Here is a 15,102-nt window from a genome sequence, read left to right on the forward strand (position 1 = left end):
AAGATTTTTCTGTAGTACGCTATTTTTATATTTTATTTGTGTGTAAGTATTTTTATGCAAAAGTTGTTGAAATGTTTCTTTAGAGGCCAGCAGTGTTTAAAGAGTCTTTGGAAAATGATGTTCCCATGTTTGGAAGCTTTTAAATACAATTTTTACTGCATATCATTCAGCTTTCAGCAGGCAAACTTTATTCCTTATCCAGTTATAAAATGACAGAGAGAGTTGTGTTTTTTATGGCAAAAACAAGTAGACTGCCTCTAACTGTGCCTTGTCAGAACCTTTTTGTAAATACCCACATTTTTTGTGAAATACAACTGTATGGCCTTTAAAAGGTTATCTTTCTTTCTTATTGTATTTTTTGCGCAAGGAAGTCTTGTTATTAATGCTTTCTACAGAAAAACACAAACGGCTCAGGCATACAGAGGAAACTGGTCTTTGTTTGGGCCTCCAGACATACATTAGTTGTTTGAACTTTAATATTGTCTGCGGCCCTTCAGTTATCAAGATACCACTCTTACAGACATGATGGGGATTGATCTTCTGATCTAACTTTGGGTAAGAAAGCTTTCAGATGTCTTTTATAATATTTGTCTATTTTGTCTGTATTTAAATCAATAAAAAACCTGCCTTCAGAACCATTGCTTTCACTGTTCTTTAATAATTGATAGAAAAAAAAAATCAGTTATTTTCTTATGACATCAAACAAGCACATTCCCAAACGGTGTACAAGTCCTGTGTAAAAGCAAAAGTCAAGGCAGACTTTTGTTGCAATCTCCACCAGTAAATCTTGACGTCATGCAAACAATGCAATTTAAGGTGCACATTTGATTTTGGATGCTTTGTGTACACATTACATCATCTTTGCAAATCCATTACATTGAATGCTAATCCAGTGCAGAGCCAAAAACCTCCACCTCACAGAGGGTCAGGTACTCCTGTCTTCCAGTGATACCTATGTAAACATAGCGGCCGTCCATCCCGTTGGGAACCTTGAACTCAGCAGTTTGACCTGCCGGGATGCTGGTGATTACAGCAAACCTGTAGAAGAAGCAGAAATCACTACGTTAACCTCAGGAAGGGTTTATTGAAGTAATAGGCTTTTCATTTTAAGTTCAACATGCACTCAAAGCGTCATTAGGTTTCTACGTTTTACTTGGTTAGAATGTTGGTTGCAGATCTTTAATTAGGGCTTGATAATGAACAATATTTATATTTCAGTAATGTTTAAATAAATGTTTTCAAATCATGTCACAGAATCACAATTGACGACCCTCGATCAGGCCTTTAATTTGGCGACCTTGGTATTTGTCAATTACTGTGATCAGATCAGAACACATTGCAGGAATCATTCATAAATGAAGGGTAGTCCCGCTCCAATCCTATTTCTTGGCAATGTAAGGATTTTTAATCCAAAATGTAGCACCAGGTAAACTTGAGAGAGAAAAACTGAATAATTGTTCCTCAAACGTGTTCCAACAAAATACCAATTTAGTGACTTTTTAATATTAGTATTGTAATAGGACAGGCTCTAAGTTACCTGGGATTGTCAGCACCATTGTTTTCAAGAGAATCTCCAATGCGGATCTCGGCTCCATTGAGTCGTTCGGCGCATTCATTTCGGTTGGTTATCTTAACAGAAAACACTTTGTGTGTTTTGGGCAGAGCCAGCCTCCACCAGGGGTTCATATCATTGTTTGTGTGACTGCAGGAACCGTCATTCCACCAGGGGGACCGATTCCCATCAATGGCTCTATCTGCAGGGCCAGACCCATACACTGATGACTGTCCGGCTTTTCCTTGAATGGCCAGGTTATCTTCTGCAACAAAAAAACAAAACAAAGATTTAGGTTAAATCAATAATATGTATGACTCCTGATGCAGATTGTTTTTTATTATACTGTTTCACCATGACTCTCAAAAGATTTGATTTAATTTGCCGTCAGGATGAAGGACATAAAAGGGATAACCCCACCATATACTGTATAAACAAATAACTACCATACAGTTATTTGTTATTGGAAAAGAGGAATAAAAGTAATATAATACTGTAGTCTATAATATATTGTGTCTATATTTAAAGTTATATATAACTACAACTGCACTAAGTTTAACTAAATGTCAGTTTTGGCAAATTAAACATTAAATAAAATAAGACCTGTTTTAGTAATCATAAGTGACATGAAAGGCTGGTACATCCTTTCTCTTTTTCCTATTAATGGGACCATATTTTACAACTTGAACATCATGCTGGATTGAAGAAGACTTGAAACAAACAATTGAGATCATAAACTAATAGTTACACTCTTTCCAGCGGTAATACATCAAGTGAGTTGCAAGAACATTTTTCATAGACTTTTCATCACACATTATTTATGTAAGATCCCAAACCCTCACCAGTTGGGGCATGGTACCCGTAGACTTCCACCTCACAGAGGGTAAGGACCTTTCCATCACTCGGTATACGCACAGTCACATAGCGTCCCTCCACACGATCAGTGAGAGTCAGAGTGTACAATGACTCTATTGTAGTAATTGTAAAAACCCTAAAAGAAAGAGAACAAAAGTGAGAAAGAAAGAAGAACATGAATGACATGTTATACCCCTAAGGCTTCAACAGATAGATAAAATGTAACTGGTAATTTCATCATAGACTTCTATACAATCTGACTCCTTTTTGCAATCAGTGGGGCACCCACTGCGAGATATGAAAGACGATGCAAGTTTAACGCACTTCAGCATTGCCTATATTTCTGATAAGCAAATAAGTAAAATGACATGGTTGAAACATTTAGGAACAGTTTCTATGAGAATCTACTGGCAGAGGTGGGTAGTACATTTACAATTTTGAGGTACTTAACTTGAGTATTTCCATTTAATTCTACTTTCTACTCCTATTCCTCTACATTTCAATACGGAAATAATGTAATTTTATTCCAGTACATTCATTTAACAGCTTTAGCTACTTTTAACTAAATGTATCTCTAACAATTAAACTAGGGGACGAACTCTTTAAGTCACAAAACAGTCAAATCATATAAATAAAATTAAACTTGTAAAATGCTTCTTAATGCATGAATATATCTAGAAATGTCACATACATATGTACATTTAATCATTAAGTACATTTTGCTGATAATACTTTTGTACTTTTACTTAAAGTCAAGTGAGTTGATTTGAATATGTCAAATAACAGCATAACATGCTATATTTGAATAATATAGTGTAGGGCCATACCTATATAAGGCATATTTATACTTTTTTTTTTTCAAAATACCAAACAGATCATGCATTTTAGCCATGCCTCATTTCGCTCAATTTGAAAAATGTTAGCTCTGTTTTTGCAAGGGTTGATTCTGTGAGCAACAGCACCATCTAGAGCACCATCTAGAGGCCTGGCATATGTACTACAGCGTCTCCAGCGCTTTCAAACGGCAATGCCGTGGCTGTCTCCTCCTGATTGGTGGAGTTGGCCCAATAGCCGTAGCGCCACCGTCCTGACGTCAGGACAGTGTTCAAATCTGGATCAGTTTTTATCAGATCCGTTGCAGCCCCTTTTTTAGAGATTTGGGTATGGAGGAAAATAGAGAGGGTTGTGTTTTCTGACACTTGGTGAGTTCCCTGGAACACTGGGGACACATATTCATGTATAAAAGACGTACAAAAGTGCATTTTGCATGATAGGTCCCCTTTAAGAAACATTTTGAATGCAGGACTTTTCCTTGTAATGAAATATTTTGAAACTAGGGTATCTGTACTTTTACTCAAGTAAAGCATCTTAATACACCTCTGTCTACTGGTGGTGCGCAATTAACAGGGGAGAGGAGAAGATAAACAAAATGCTCAGACAGTTACACAAAACAAATGAATAAAATGTGTGCAGGAAATGTCTTACACTGGATTTGTTGCACCATTGTTGTCTAAAGAGTTGCCGATGTGGATCTGTGCCCCCAAAAGCATTTCTGAATTTTCTGCTCTGTTGGCGATGATGACGGAAGTGACGATGTAGGGCTCCAGCAGGTCCACTCTCCACCAGGGGTTGCTTGATTCATCAGTGTGGCTGCACGATCCAGAAGGGAAGTAAGGATCACGGTTTCCATCAATAGCGTTGCTGGCAGCTCCAAAAGCTTGCTCATAACAGTTTGATTGGGTTGCTTTTCCACGCAACGCCACATTTTCTAGAAAAGAGACAGTTGAATATATAATTATAATACACACATTGGAAAATGGTTTAAGCTACATTAGTATTCCAACAGATAACTGGTCCTGAATATTCAACGCACAACAACTAAAGAAAACAGAAAATAGAAAAAACACAAATTACAAACAGAGAAATGCTGCACGTTTCTCAAAAAGTAAATGATGACTTGATGTTAGAACTGTGAACGGTGATCATTAAAAACTATTCCATTGTGAGTTGGATTACGCTTTCTGAATTTGCAGCATGTTGCCTCAGCATGCACGTGTTGCCAACTTGATACAGATGTTTATAAGTGTTTTAATGTCTATGCAGTGTTTTATTTCCAAACGCTGAACACGTGCTGATGAATTGGAGATTGAATGTGTTTTCTGTATTGGTTTGTGTCCAATATCGGCACCTCTATTGTTTCCCCGATTCGGACTGCAAGGAATCTGGGTGTGACCCTAGATAACAAACTGTCCTTCACTGCAAACATCGCTGCAACAACCCGCTGCTGCAGATACACTCTTTACAACATCAGGAGGATACGTCCCCTCCTGACCCAGAAAGCGACGCAGCTTCTGGTCCAGGCTCTCGTCATCTCACGCCTAGACTACTGCAACTCCCTCCTGGCTGGTCTACCTGCATGTGCCATCCGACCTCTGCAGCTCATCCAGAATGCAGCGGCTCGTCTGGTCTTCAACCTTCCAACATTTTCCCACACCACGCCGCTCCTCCGCTCACTTCACTGGCTTCCAGTTATTGCTAGAATCCACTTCAAGACAATGGTACTTGCGTACCATGCTGTGAATGGTTCTGGCCCTTCCTACATCCAGGACATGGTTAAACCATAGACCCCAGCACGTGCACTCCGCTCTGCATCAGCCAAACGGCTCGCTGCACCTGCACTGCGAGGGGGACCCAAGTTCCCATCTGCAAAAACACGTGGGTTTGCTATCCTGGCTCCAAAATGGTGGAATGAGCTCCCCATTGAAATCAGGACAGCAGATAGCCTACACATCTTCCGGCGCAGACTGAAAACTCATCTCTTTCGACTCCACTTCGAGTAATATAATTACTAACAAAGAATTGCTAACAAAGCACTTATATACTAATAAAGGACTGGCTTATCTAAAGCCAGTTGAGTAGCACTTGAAATGTTTTAGCTCTATGAAACCTGATGTACTTGTATGATTCTGTTTTCTTCAAGTTTGTATCTTGTTGGTCGAATGCACTTATTGTAAGTCGCTTTGGATAAAAGCGTCAGCTAAATGTAATGTAATGTGTCGCTTTGCTGTCGATGTGTTCATGTAATAGATATGACAAGTCATGGTTGATGACCTTCCGGGTCTGTCCAGCAGAGGGCGCTTGTTGTTTGCCACTGGTGCATAATACATTAGACTTGAAGCAAACGAACAACGTCTCTGTTTCCTTGTCTGATATTTTCCCCATATTAGGTGAGTTCATCCGTGATAAATGTTATATATGTAGACTGACTGTGTGTAATATTAATGTGAAAAGCACACTGTTGGTGTGATAGTTGTTGGAGGGTATTTTTGGAGGGTTTTTCTGGGTTCTGTAATTGTTGTAGCTGTGAATGCTAGCTTTTCTGGCGCCATTAGCTATGCTAGCGCCGCTAGCTATGATAGTGCAGTTTAGCTCCAAGAAGGGGATTTTGTGTGTTAATTTGGATATGTATGTTTGTAGTGTGCATTTAAAAAGGGACATTTTGTGTGTTAAATTGGATGTATGTTTGCAGTACATGCATTGTTAGTGTTTGTTTTATGTCAAGAATCTATGTTTTGTATTATACAGTGTGCTATGTGTACCATGTGACTGGTGCATAATACATTAGACTTGAAGCAAACGAACAACGTCTCTGTTTCCTTGTCTGATATTTTCCCCATATTAGGGGCTTTTAACATTCACAGTTACATTTAAACAGTATTACCACAAAAACAATAACTAGTTATTGGAGCAGCAAAACATACAGTATATATCTAATGTGAGCAGTGAGATTACAATATTTCATGCATTAAATAACTCTTTTTTTTGGAGCTAAAGCTATAATCTAGACCAGTGGTTCCCAACCAGGGGTTGTGAAAGTTTACGAAAGATAAGCAAGGTCGAGTGTCTCTTTAAAAGCTCTAGTCTTAACAAAAGATGTTGAAACTGCTAGAATAAGTGTAAAGGTCAAGATTAAATGCATTTGTATTAAGGGTGACTTATCAACTAAGGAGCAGTTTGGTTAAATACGATTAGAAAAGGGTTTAAAAAGAAAAAATGTAGGCGCATCATCACAGATGAGTGAGGGGGCTCTTATAGAATGGAGACCAGCTCAAGGGGTAAACGAGACAAAAAAGGTTGGGAACCTCTGATCTAGACAATGAAACTTACTTTGTATAAACCTGCTTTTCTTGCTAACGGACAGCCTTACATTCACTTCCCTGATATGTTTTATAGTGAAGACGCCTTATACAAACAATTCATACTCACGATAAGTGGAGACTGAGCACGTCTCCATGAGGAGCATGAGAAGGAAAACACTGAGTTTCATCATTCTGGATGAGACCTAGGATAGTCATTAAAATAATATATTTAACATAAAACACATTTCTTTGTTATTTCTGAAAGGCATCATTTAAGAAATGAAAATCAGATCTAAGTGTATTGAAATAAATGATTTTTCGTAACCTGTCTGCAAGATACAAAACATCCCTGACACACCGGGGACACATATTTATGTATGAAAGACATCAAAAAGTGCATTTTGCATGATAGGTCCCCTTTAAAAGGAGGATAGTGCAACACACAATCAGGTGACAGGTCAAAATGCATCAGAGTGCATTGAGAAAGTGCAGCAGAGAGCAGGAGTTTGCTTCCTAAAAGGCTACATTGTATTTTTATTTTCAAAGACTTCCACTGAGCAGGCATCCCTGATGTCTCTAGGTATTTTGTTCCATAGCTTTGGGGCATAATTAACGAAAGCTGCATCACCAAACGTCTTTTTGCGGCTGTTTCTGGGAACCTCTAACAAACCAGCAGCAGAAGAACGCAGTGTTCTTGACGGCTTGTGGCTGACAAGGGAGTTAGTAATATAGCTAGGTCCTTGCCCATTAAGGGCCTTATATGTCAGGAGGAGGACCTTCAAATCAATCCTAAAGTAAACAGGAAGCCAGTAAAGAGCTTCTAAAACTGGACTAATGTGTTCTCTCTTCTTAGTTCTGGTTATCCGCAGAGCTGCAGAGTTTTGGTTGAGCTGAAGTCTGTCAGTCGTTTTTTACGGGAGGTCACTGAAAAGTGCATTACAGTAGTCTATCCAGTTTGAGACGTAGGCAAGTATAAGTTTCTCAACATCTTTTTGATTTATGAATGTTTTTTTCTTTAGCAATGTTTCTAAGAAAAAATATGTTTTTGTTACATTGCTAATGTGAGAGCTGAAGCTTAGATCTGAATCTAATACGACACCAAGACTTGTGACCTCTGGTTTGATCCTAGGAGTAAATCTCCCCAGATTATTAACCAGAATTTCTGTTTTTACTTTAACTAATTGTTTAATACATTTTTGGGTGTAAGTATTTTTCAGTTCTAGCTTTTCAAATGTGAATTCTTTTTGGATTTTGAGTTTTTTTTAATATATATCATACTTAAAAACGTTTACTTAAGTACCATTCTCAATGCAGTATTTTCCTTGCAATGGAGTAATTTACATTACAGTATTAGTACTTTTACCTAAGTAAAGGAGCCGAATACTTCTTCTACCACTGCAAACATTAATATTATTACAAAATGTTTGAAACATACAATATTTTAAAATAAAATAGTAGGAATGAGAATTGAAATGCTTACCCTGATTCCCAGTGAGAATAGAGGGTTTGTCCCAACAAAATAACTCTGAGTCGAAGTTACTTCAAGAAGTGTCTGTAGATAATAACCCTTAAAGCTGAGCTATTTGTATGATATCTTCCCCCAAAGTCGATCAATAATCATGATCAGCATCCAATCACTTAATACCATGTAGTATACTCCCACGCACATGAGCCCAGTTCCAGTCAGCAGATCAAGGTTCCAGTAGTTATCTAACGACACACTGATGAAACATTCCCGTAAATTCAGGTTTGCGCAACCATTGCTTTAATCTCAGAGAAATAACTGCACTGATCCAACAGTTTCATTTAACTAGGATTTAGTTTATCACATTGACATATATATATATTATATATATATATATATATATATATATATATAAATATATATATATATATATATATATATATATATATATTATATATATTGTGTCATAGCTACAAATGCAAGAGAAACATATGTTTATATGATGTCGTGTGCAGAGGTGAGAAAAGTACTCGGATCTTCTATTTAAGTAAAAGTAGAAGTACCAGTATAGGAAAACTCTGTTACAGTTAAAGTCCTGCATTCAAAATATTTATCAATTAAAAGTAGAAAAAGTATTAGCTTCAAAATATAGTGAAAGTAGCGACAGTAAAAGTAGTAATTGTGCAGATTGGTCCATTTCAGAATAATATATATGATATGTTTTATAATGATTGATCATGAAAGTGTTATCAAAGCTGGTAAAGGTGCAGCTAGTTTGAATGACTTTGTATACTGCAGGGTAGCGTGTGGATTTACTCCAGGTGGAACTAAAGTCTGATTTAACACTTGATTATATTAAACTTCATTAATCCACATTTTTCTGTAGTTGTAGTTTTCAAAAGTTGTTGAAATGTTTCTTTTGAGGCCAGCAGTGTTTAAAGAGTCTTTGGACAATTATCTTCCTATGTTTGGAAGCTTTGAAATACAATTTTTACTGCATATCATTCAGCTTTCAGCAGGCAAACTTTATTCCTAATCCAGTTATAAAATGACAGAAAGAGTTGTGTTTTTTATGGCAAAACAAGTAGACTACCTCTAACTGTGCCTTGCAGCATGTTGCCTCAGCATGCACGTGTTGCCAACTTGATAAAGATGTTTATAAGTGTTTTAATGTCTATGCAGTGTTTTATTTCCAAACGCTGAACACGTGCTGATGAATTGGAGATTGAATGTGTTTTCTGTATTGGTTTGTGTCCAATATCGGCACCTCTATTGTTTCCCCGATTCGGACTGCAAGGAATCTGGGTGTGACCCTAGATAACAAACTGTCCTTCACTGCAAACATCGCTGCTACAACCCGCTGCTGCAGATACACGCTTTACAACATCAGGAGGATACGTCCCCTCCTGACCCAGAAAGCGACGCAGCTTCTGGTCCAGGCTCTCGTCATCTCACGCCTAGACTACTGCAACTCCCTCCTGGCTGGTCTACCTGCATGTGCCATCCGACCTCTGCAGCTCATCCAGAATGCAGCGGCTCGTCTGGTCTTCAACCTTCCAACATTTTCCCACACCACACCGCTCCTCTGCTCACTTCACTGGCTTCCAGTTATTGCTAGAATCCACTTCAAGACAATGGTACTTGCGTACCATGCTGTGAATGGATCTGGCCCTTCCTACATCCAGGACATGGTTAAACCATAGACCCCAGCACGTGCACTCCGCTCTGCATCAGCCAAACGGCTCGCTGCACCTGCACTGCGAGGGGGACCCAAGTTCCCATCTGCAAAAACACGTGGGTTTGCTATCCTGGCTCCAAAATGGTGGAATGAGCTCCCCATTGAAATCAGGACAGCAGATAGCCTACACATCTTCCGGCGCAGACTGAAAACTCATCTCTTTCGACTCCACTTCGAGCGATATAATTACTAACAAAGAATTGCTAACAAAGCACTTATATACTAATAAAGGACTGGCTTATCTAAAGCCAGTTGAATAGCACTTGAAATGTTTTAGCTCTATGAAACCTGATGTACTTATATGATTCTGTTTTCTTCAAGTTTGTATCTTGTTGGTCGAATGCACTTATTGTAAGTCGCTTTGGATAAAAGCGTCAGCTAAATGTAATGTAATGTAATGTAATGTGTCGCTTTGCTGGGATTTCTTACATGGCGATGTGTTCACAGTTACATTTAAACAGGCAAACTTTATTCCTAATCCAGTTATAAAATGACAGAGAGAGTTGTGTTTTTTATGGCAAAACAAGTAGACTGCCTCCAACTGTGCCTTGTCAGAACTTTTTTGTAAATACCCACATTTTTTGTGAAATACAACTGTATGGCCTTAAAAAGGTTATCTTTCTTTCTTATTGTATTTTTTGCCAAAGGAAGTCTTGTTATTAATGCTTTCTACAGAAAAACACAAACGGCTCAGGCATACAGAGGAAACTGGTCTTTGTTTGGGCCTCCAGATTTGAACTTTAATATTGTCTGCGGCCCTTCAGTTATCAAGATACCACTCTTACAGACATGATGGGGATTGATCTTCTGATCTAACTTTGGGTAAGAAAGCTTTCAGATGTCTTTTATAATATTTGTCTATTTTGTCTGTATTTAAAAAATAAAAAACTTGCCTTCAGAACCATTGCTTTCACTGTTCTTAAATGATTGATAGAAACAAAAAAACAGTTATTTTCTTATGACACAAGACAAGCACATTCCCAGAAGGTGTACAAGTCCCATGTAAAAGCAAAAGTCAAGGCAGAGGTTTTTTTTTTGGGGGGGGTCATTTGGGGCAATGTTGTTGCAATCTCCACCAGTAAATATTGACGCCATGCAAACAACATTTAACATTTTATTTTGGATGCTTTGTGTACACATTACAGCATCTTTGCAAATCCATTACATTGAATGCTAATCCAGTGCAGAGGCAAACACCTCCACCTCACAGAGGGTCAGGTACTCCTTTCTTCCAGGGACACCTATATAAACATAGCTGCTGTCCATCCCGTTGGCAACCTGGAACTCAGCAGTTTCACAGAATCACAATTGAAGACCCTCGATCAGGCCTTTAATTTGGCGACCTTGGTATTTTTCCATTTCTGTGATCAGATCAGAACACAGTGGAGGAATCATTCATAAATGAAGGGTATTCCCGCTCCAATCCTATTTCTTGGCAATGTAAGGATATCCGTGTATATGGCGGTCAATAATTAACTATAAATCGGGGTATGACCACGTTTGTTGGCATTTTTTATCCAAAAACAAATTTAGCACCAGGGTAAACTTGATAGAGAAAAACGTAATAATTGTTCCTCAAACGTGTTCCAACAAAACAGGCTGTAAATGACCTGGGATTGCCAGCACCATTGTTTACAAGAGAATCTCCAATGCGGCTCTCGGCTCCATTGAGTCGTTCAGGGACTTCATATCGGTTGGTCAAAAATCATGATCAGCATCCAATCACTTAATACCATGTAGTATACTCCCACGCACATGAGCCCAGTTCCAGTCAGCAGATCAAGGTTCCAGTAGTTATCTAAGGACACACTGATGAAACATTCCCGTAAATTCAGGTTTGCGCAACCATTGCTTTAATCTCAGAGAAATAACTGCACTGATCCAACAGTTTCATTTAACTAGTATTTAGTTTATCACATTGACATATATATATATTATATATTATATATATATTAGGGCTGTCAGTCGATTCAAATAGTTAATCGCGATTAATCGCAAATTAATCGCACATTTTTTATCTGTTCTAAATGTACCTTAGAGGGATATTTTTCAAGTGTTTAATACTCTTATCAACATATGAGTGGAGAAATATGCTTTATATGTTTGTTTATTATCATTTGAACAATGACAAATATTCTCATGAATATTAAACACAACAACCTCTGAACATTACAAATATTCGCCTCAATTCAACCTGGAACCTCTCTCATACAATAATACAATACAAAGTGTGTGTGTGTGTGTGTGTGTGTGTGTGTGTGTGTGTGTGTGTGTGTGTGTGTGTGTGTGTGTGTGTGTGTGTGTGTGTGTGAGAATGTGGAGACACTGGCCCGTTCTCATTTCATCAAATGTCCCTCCTCGACTCCCCTCCTCGACTCCTATCCTCGAGACTTAGTCCCGCCCACAGGAGATTGGAGCGGAGGAGCCGAGGAGGGGAGCCGAGGAGAAAGGAGGGGAAGCAGCAGGCGGTTAGAGAAATGAGAACTCCTCTCCTCTGAGCGGTCATTTTAAAGAGACGTCCATTAATGATGACAGGAGGCACAGCAGCCCTCTGTCTGATGGACAGATGTGTTTATGACGACTTATATATTTACTTTTAATTCATTCACAGTGCGGTATAATGAGACAATAACAGGCTACAGATGCGGACATACACACACACACACACACACACAGACACACACACACACATATGTATATATTTATATAAATATATACAATTTCAGAATCAAACAGAGCACTCTCATAATAACGTAACACTATCAGAGACTGGATATATGCCCCCCCCCTCCCCTCTCTGGTCGCTACAATGAGGGAAATAAATGACGGGCCAAAAGTTTTATTTACAAGTATTACAAGTAAGCAGAGGACACCAAACCAACTGAGACCTGTCTGTCTGCTGCATCTACGCACACACTGTACCACACACACCTACACTACACACACGCACCTACAGCTCCTAAAGCATAATCAGGCTACAGCCGTTGTGTATTTTATTATGTGAAGCACTAAATGGTTTTAGAAAAATATCGACTTTGTTTGTAGATATCTACTAAACTAAAGCATACAAATAAAGAGAGTAGGCCTGTTATACTGAGTGATATATATTGTACACACTGCTCTGCTTTCTGCACGGACCTCACAGCTGTTCTCACTGTAAACATCACGTCGCGATGAAAGCAGTTAAAGGGCCCATGTCATGGCCATTTCCACTGATCATAATTACATTGTTGAGGTATACTAAAATAGATTTATACTGTGCAATTTTCCAAACTCACATTGGTTTCGCATACAGCATCTCTGTCAAGCATGTGTATTCAGCAGTATTCACTCTCTCCACTAAACGACTCGTTGGAGCTCTTGCCCCCCCCTCCCTGTGAGCCTAGTGTGCTCCGATTGGTCAGCTCGGCCAGTCTGTTCTGATTAGTCAACCACCAGAGAGGCTCCGCCCGCTTTTTTCGGGGAACATCAGTGTAATAATGGCGTCGGTACAGCGGATATTTTATACTAACTAACCGAACTGAACCTACAACTGTTGTTATAGAAGAGTGTGACGGCCCCAGGGCCTTTGTGCAGGTGTGTTGCAGGGCTTACGGTGGGGTGGAGCTGAAGAGGGTAATCAGCGCGATCACGGACACCTCCGTTGCCGGTGCTATTAGTCCCAGCGGCCCGGAGTCTCTCTCCAAAGCGGCTGCAGAAGGACGAACTCAGCGATCCTCTCCCCTCGACCACCTATCTCTGCATTTACCACAATAAATGTGCCGGGGTTTTGTAAACTCGTGTATGTCTCCTTGCCTTTCCGTTGTGGCCTACGAGCCGGTCATAACAAAGAGTAAGTTATTTTTACCTGTAATAAACTACTACTGTTTGATGAGAAATCAAATCATGGTTTGCTATATATGAATGATATGTTATAGGGGCAAATAATTCAGGGAAGAAAGGATAGGCCTACTAAGTATTTCCATTAAACTTTATTTTTAGAAATGTACAAAATGAACATAAATATACATATATACACACGGTATATCATCCATTCCTCCTCGCATCTTGCCTGCGCACAGCCGGTGCGGTGCCTTTTAGCACGAGGCCTCAGTAGTAGTAGAAGTCCCGTCCCCGTCATGGATTGTCCGCCAGGATCTGGCTGGACGAAATCAAATGCAAATCACAAAATATTAGAGAAACTTAGTTGTTTTAGATTCGTTAGTAGTAGTTGTGGTAGGAGTGTAATGAACAGCTTGCCTGCTAATATGCTAACCTAGCTTTGTTTACCTTGGTAGCTAACACGATATGAACGTTAGCTTGGAGGAAAGGCAACTATAATGCAGTGTAATAAAACTACTATGAACAAAAGCTAGTGGTTCATATTAGGCTAGCAATAACGTGTTTATAATTGCAATCGTATACGGGTATTCTGCTACGTTCGGTCATACAATGGAACTTGCATGAATACATTGTTTTGCGCTAGCATACAGCTAGCCTCGTTAGCTATACATGCAGTATATGTACTGTCACAATGTACGGTAAATCACCCGGAGTATACTGTATGAGTATTCCGTGTGTGTGACTGCAGACATTCTCCTGCCATGACAAACATGTAAGGCCATCTGCTGACATTGTAGTTGATATATTTAAACGCTAGCAACGTAGCATCACAAAAATGTTTTTCCGACCAAACCTAGCTCTAGCTCCGTGTGTTAGATCGGTTGCATACACGCTACGCCAGCTATAATGTAATTACGTTTCGCGACTGACCGCACGGCAAATCACCCGGAGTATACTGTCAATAGGTATTTTGTGTGTGAATGCAGACATTCTCCTGCTATGAGATACATGTATGCAAGGCCATCTGCTGATATTAGAGTTGATATATGGAAACTCTAGCAACTTAGTTAGCACAGTTAGCACTGTGTCAATGGCTTAGCAGTCCAACACAGTTTACACATTTAAACAGTCTTGTTTGATAAATACACAAAAAACAATGCAAACTTACAGGTTGTGTACCCGGATCTTCCCCTGCTCCAAACGGTCCAAACAAGCTGTGCATATCCGGCCTCAAACTGGGCAATGTTTTGGAAGCTTTCGTCTGTGAAATGCCGGTTCTTCGAACCTCTGGAGGAACACGCCGCTGCTGGTGTGGCCATAGCTCTTCGGGATTGGTCCATTTCGTTCCGGGTACCGCATGACATCAGGCGGTACCCGGAAGAATCAAATGGGCAGTGACGTATCTCCAACGAGGCGTTTTGGGGAGGTATTTTCTGTGTTAGAGTTTTACTCGCTACAGGGTGTACTTTGAGGGTTTTGACTCTGCACACCGTTTACATGCATAAAAACCTTCATAACACACAAGGGGACG

At 39.4% G+C, this 15,102-nt stretch overlaps 1 protein-coding gene and 1 pseudogene across 1 annotated transcript; one reads left to right on the top strand and one right to left on the bottom strand.

Moving 5' to 3' along the window:
• Positions 1–165: 165 nt before the first annotated feature.
• Positions 166–8,144, bottom strand: LOC117491532 (fucolectin-4-like). The gene is made up of 6 exons (XM_034141560.1): positions 8,027–8,144; positions 6,674–6,749; positions 3,893–4,175; positions 2,395–2,543; positions 1,538–1,817; positions 166–1,038 (listed from the first exon to the last, which is right to left on the bottom strand). The coding sequence occupies exons 2-6, from the start codon at positions 6,735–6,737 to the stop codon at positions 885–887; spliced, it is 930 nt and encodes a 309-aa protein (XP_033997451.1). The 5' UTR covers positions 6,738–6,749; positions 8,027–8,144; the 3' UTR covers positions 166–884.
• A 369-nt stretch (positions 8,145–8,513) lies between these two features.
• The window catches only part of LOC117491562, a 33,904-nt pseudogene continuing 27,315 nt past the window's right edge, over positions 8,514–15,102 (top strand).

This window comes from Trematomus bernacchii, unplaced genomic scaffold, assembly GCF_902827165.1.
Source record: "Trematomus bernacchii unplaced genomic scaffold, fTreBer1.1, whole genome shotgun sequence".
In the NCBI taxonomy this organism is placed as follows: Eukaryota; Metazoa; Chordata; class Actinopteri; order Perciformes; family Nototheniidae; genus Trematomus; species Trematomus bernacchii.

Excerpts from the sequence above, each read along its gene's own strand:
- LOC117491532 (XM_034141560.1), bottom strand. The coding sequence starts at position 6,737 with ATGATGAAACTCAGTGTTTTCCTTCTCATGCTCCTCATGGAGACGTGC. Across the intron at positions 2,544-3,892 it reads AATGGTGCAACAAATCCAGT|GGTTTTTACAATTACTACAA; the intron begins GTAAGACATTTC and ends TCTTTCTTTTAG. Across the intron at positions 1,818-2,394 it reads CGGGTACCATGCCCCAACTG|AAGATAACCTGGCCATTCAA; the intron begins GTGAGGGTTTGG and ends TTTTTGTTGCAG.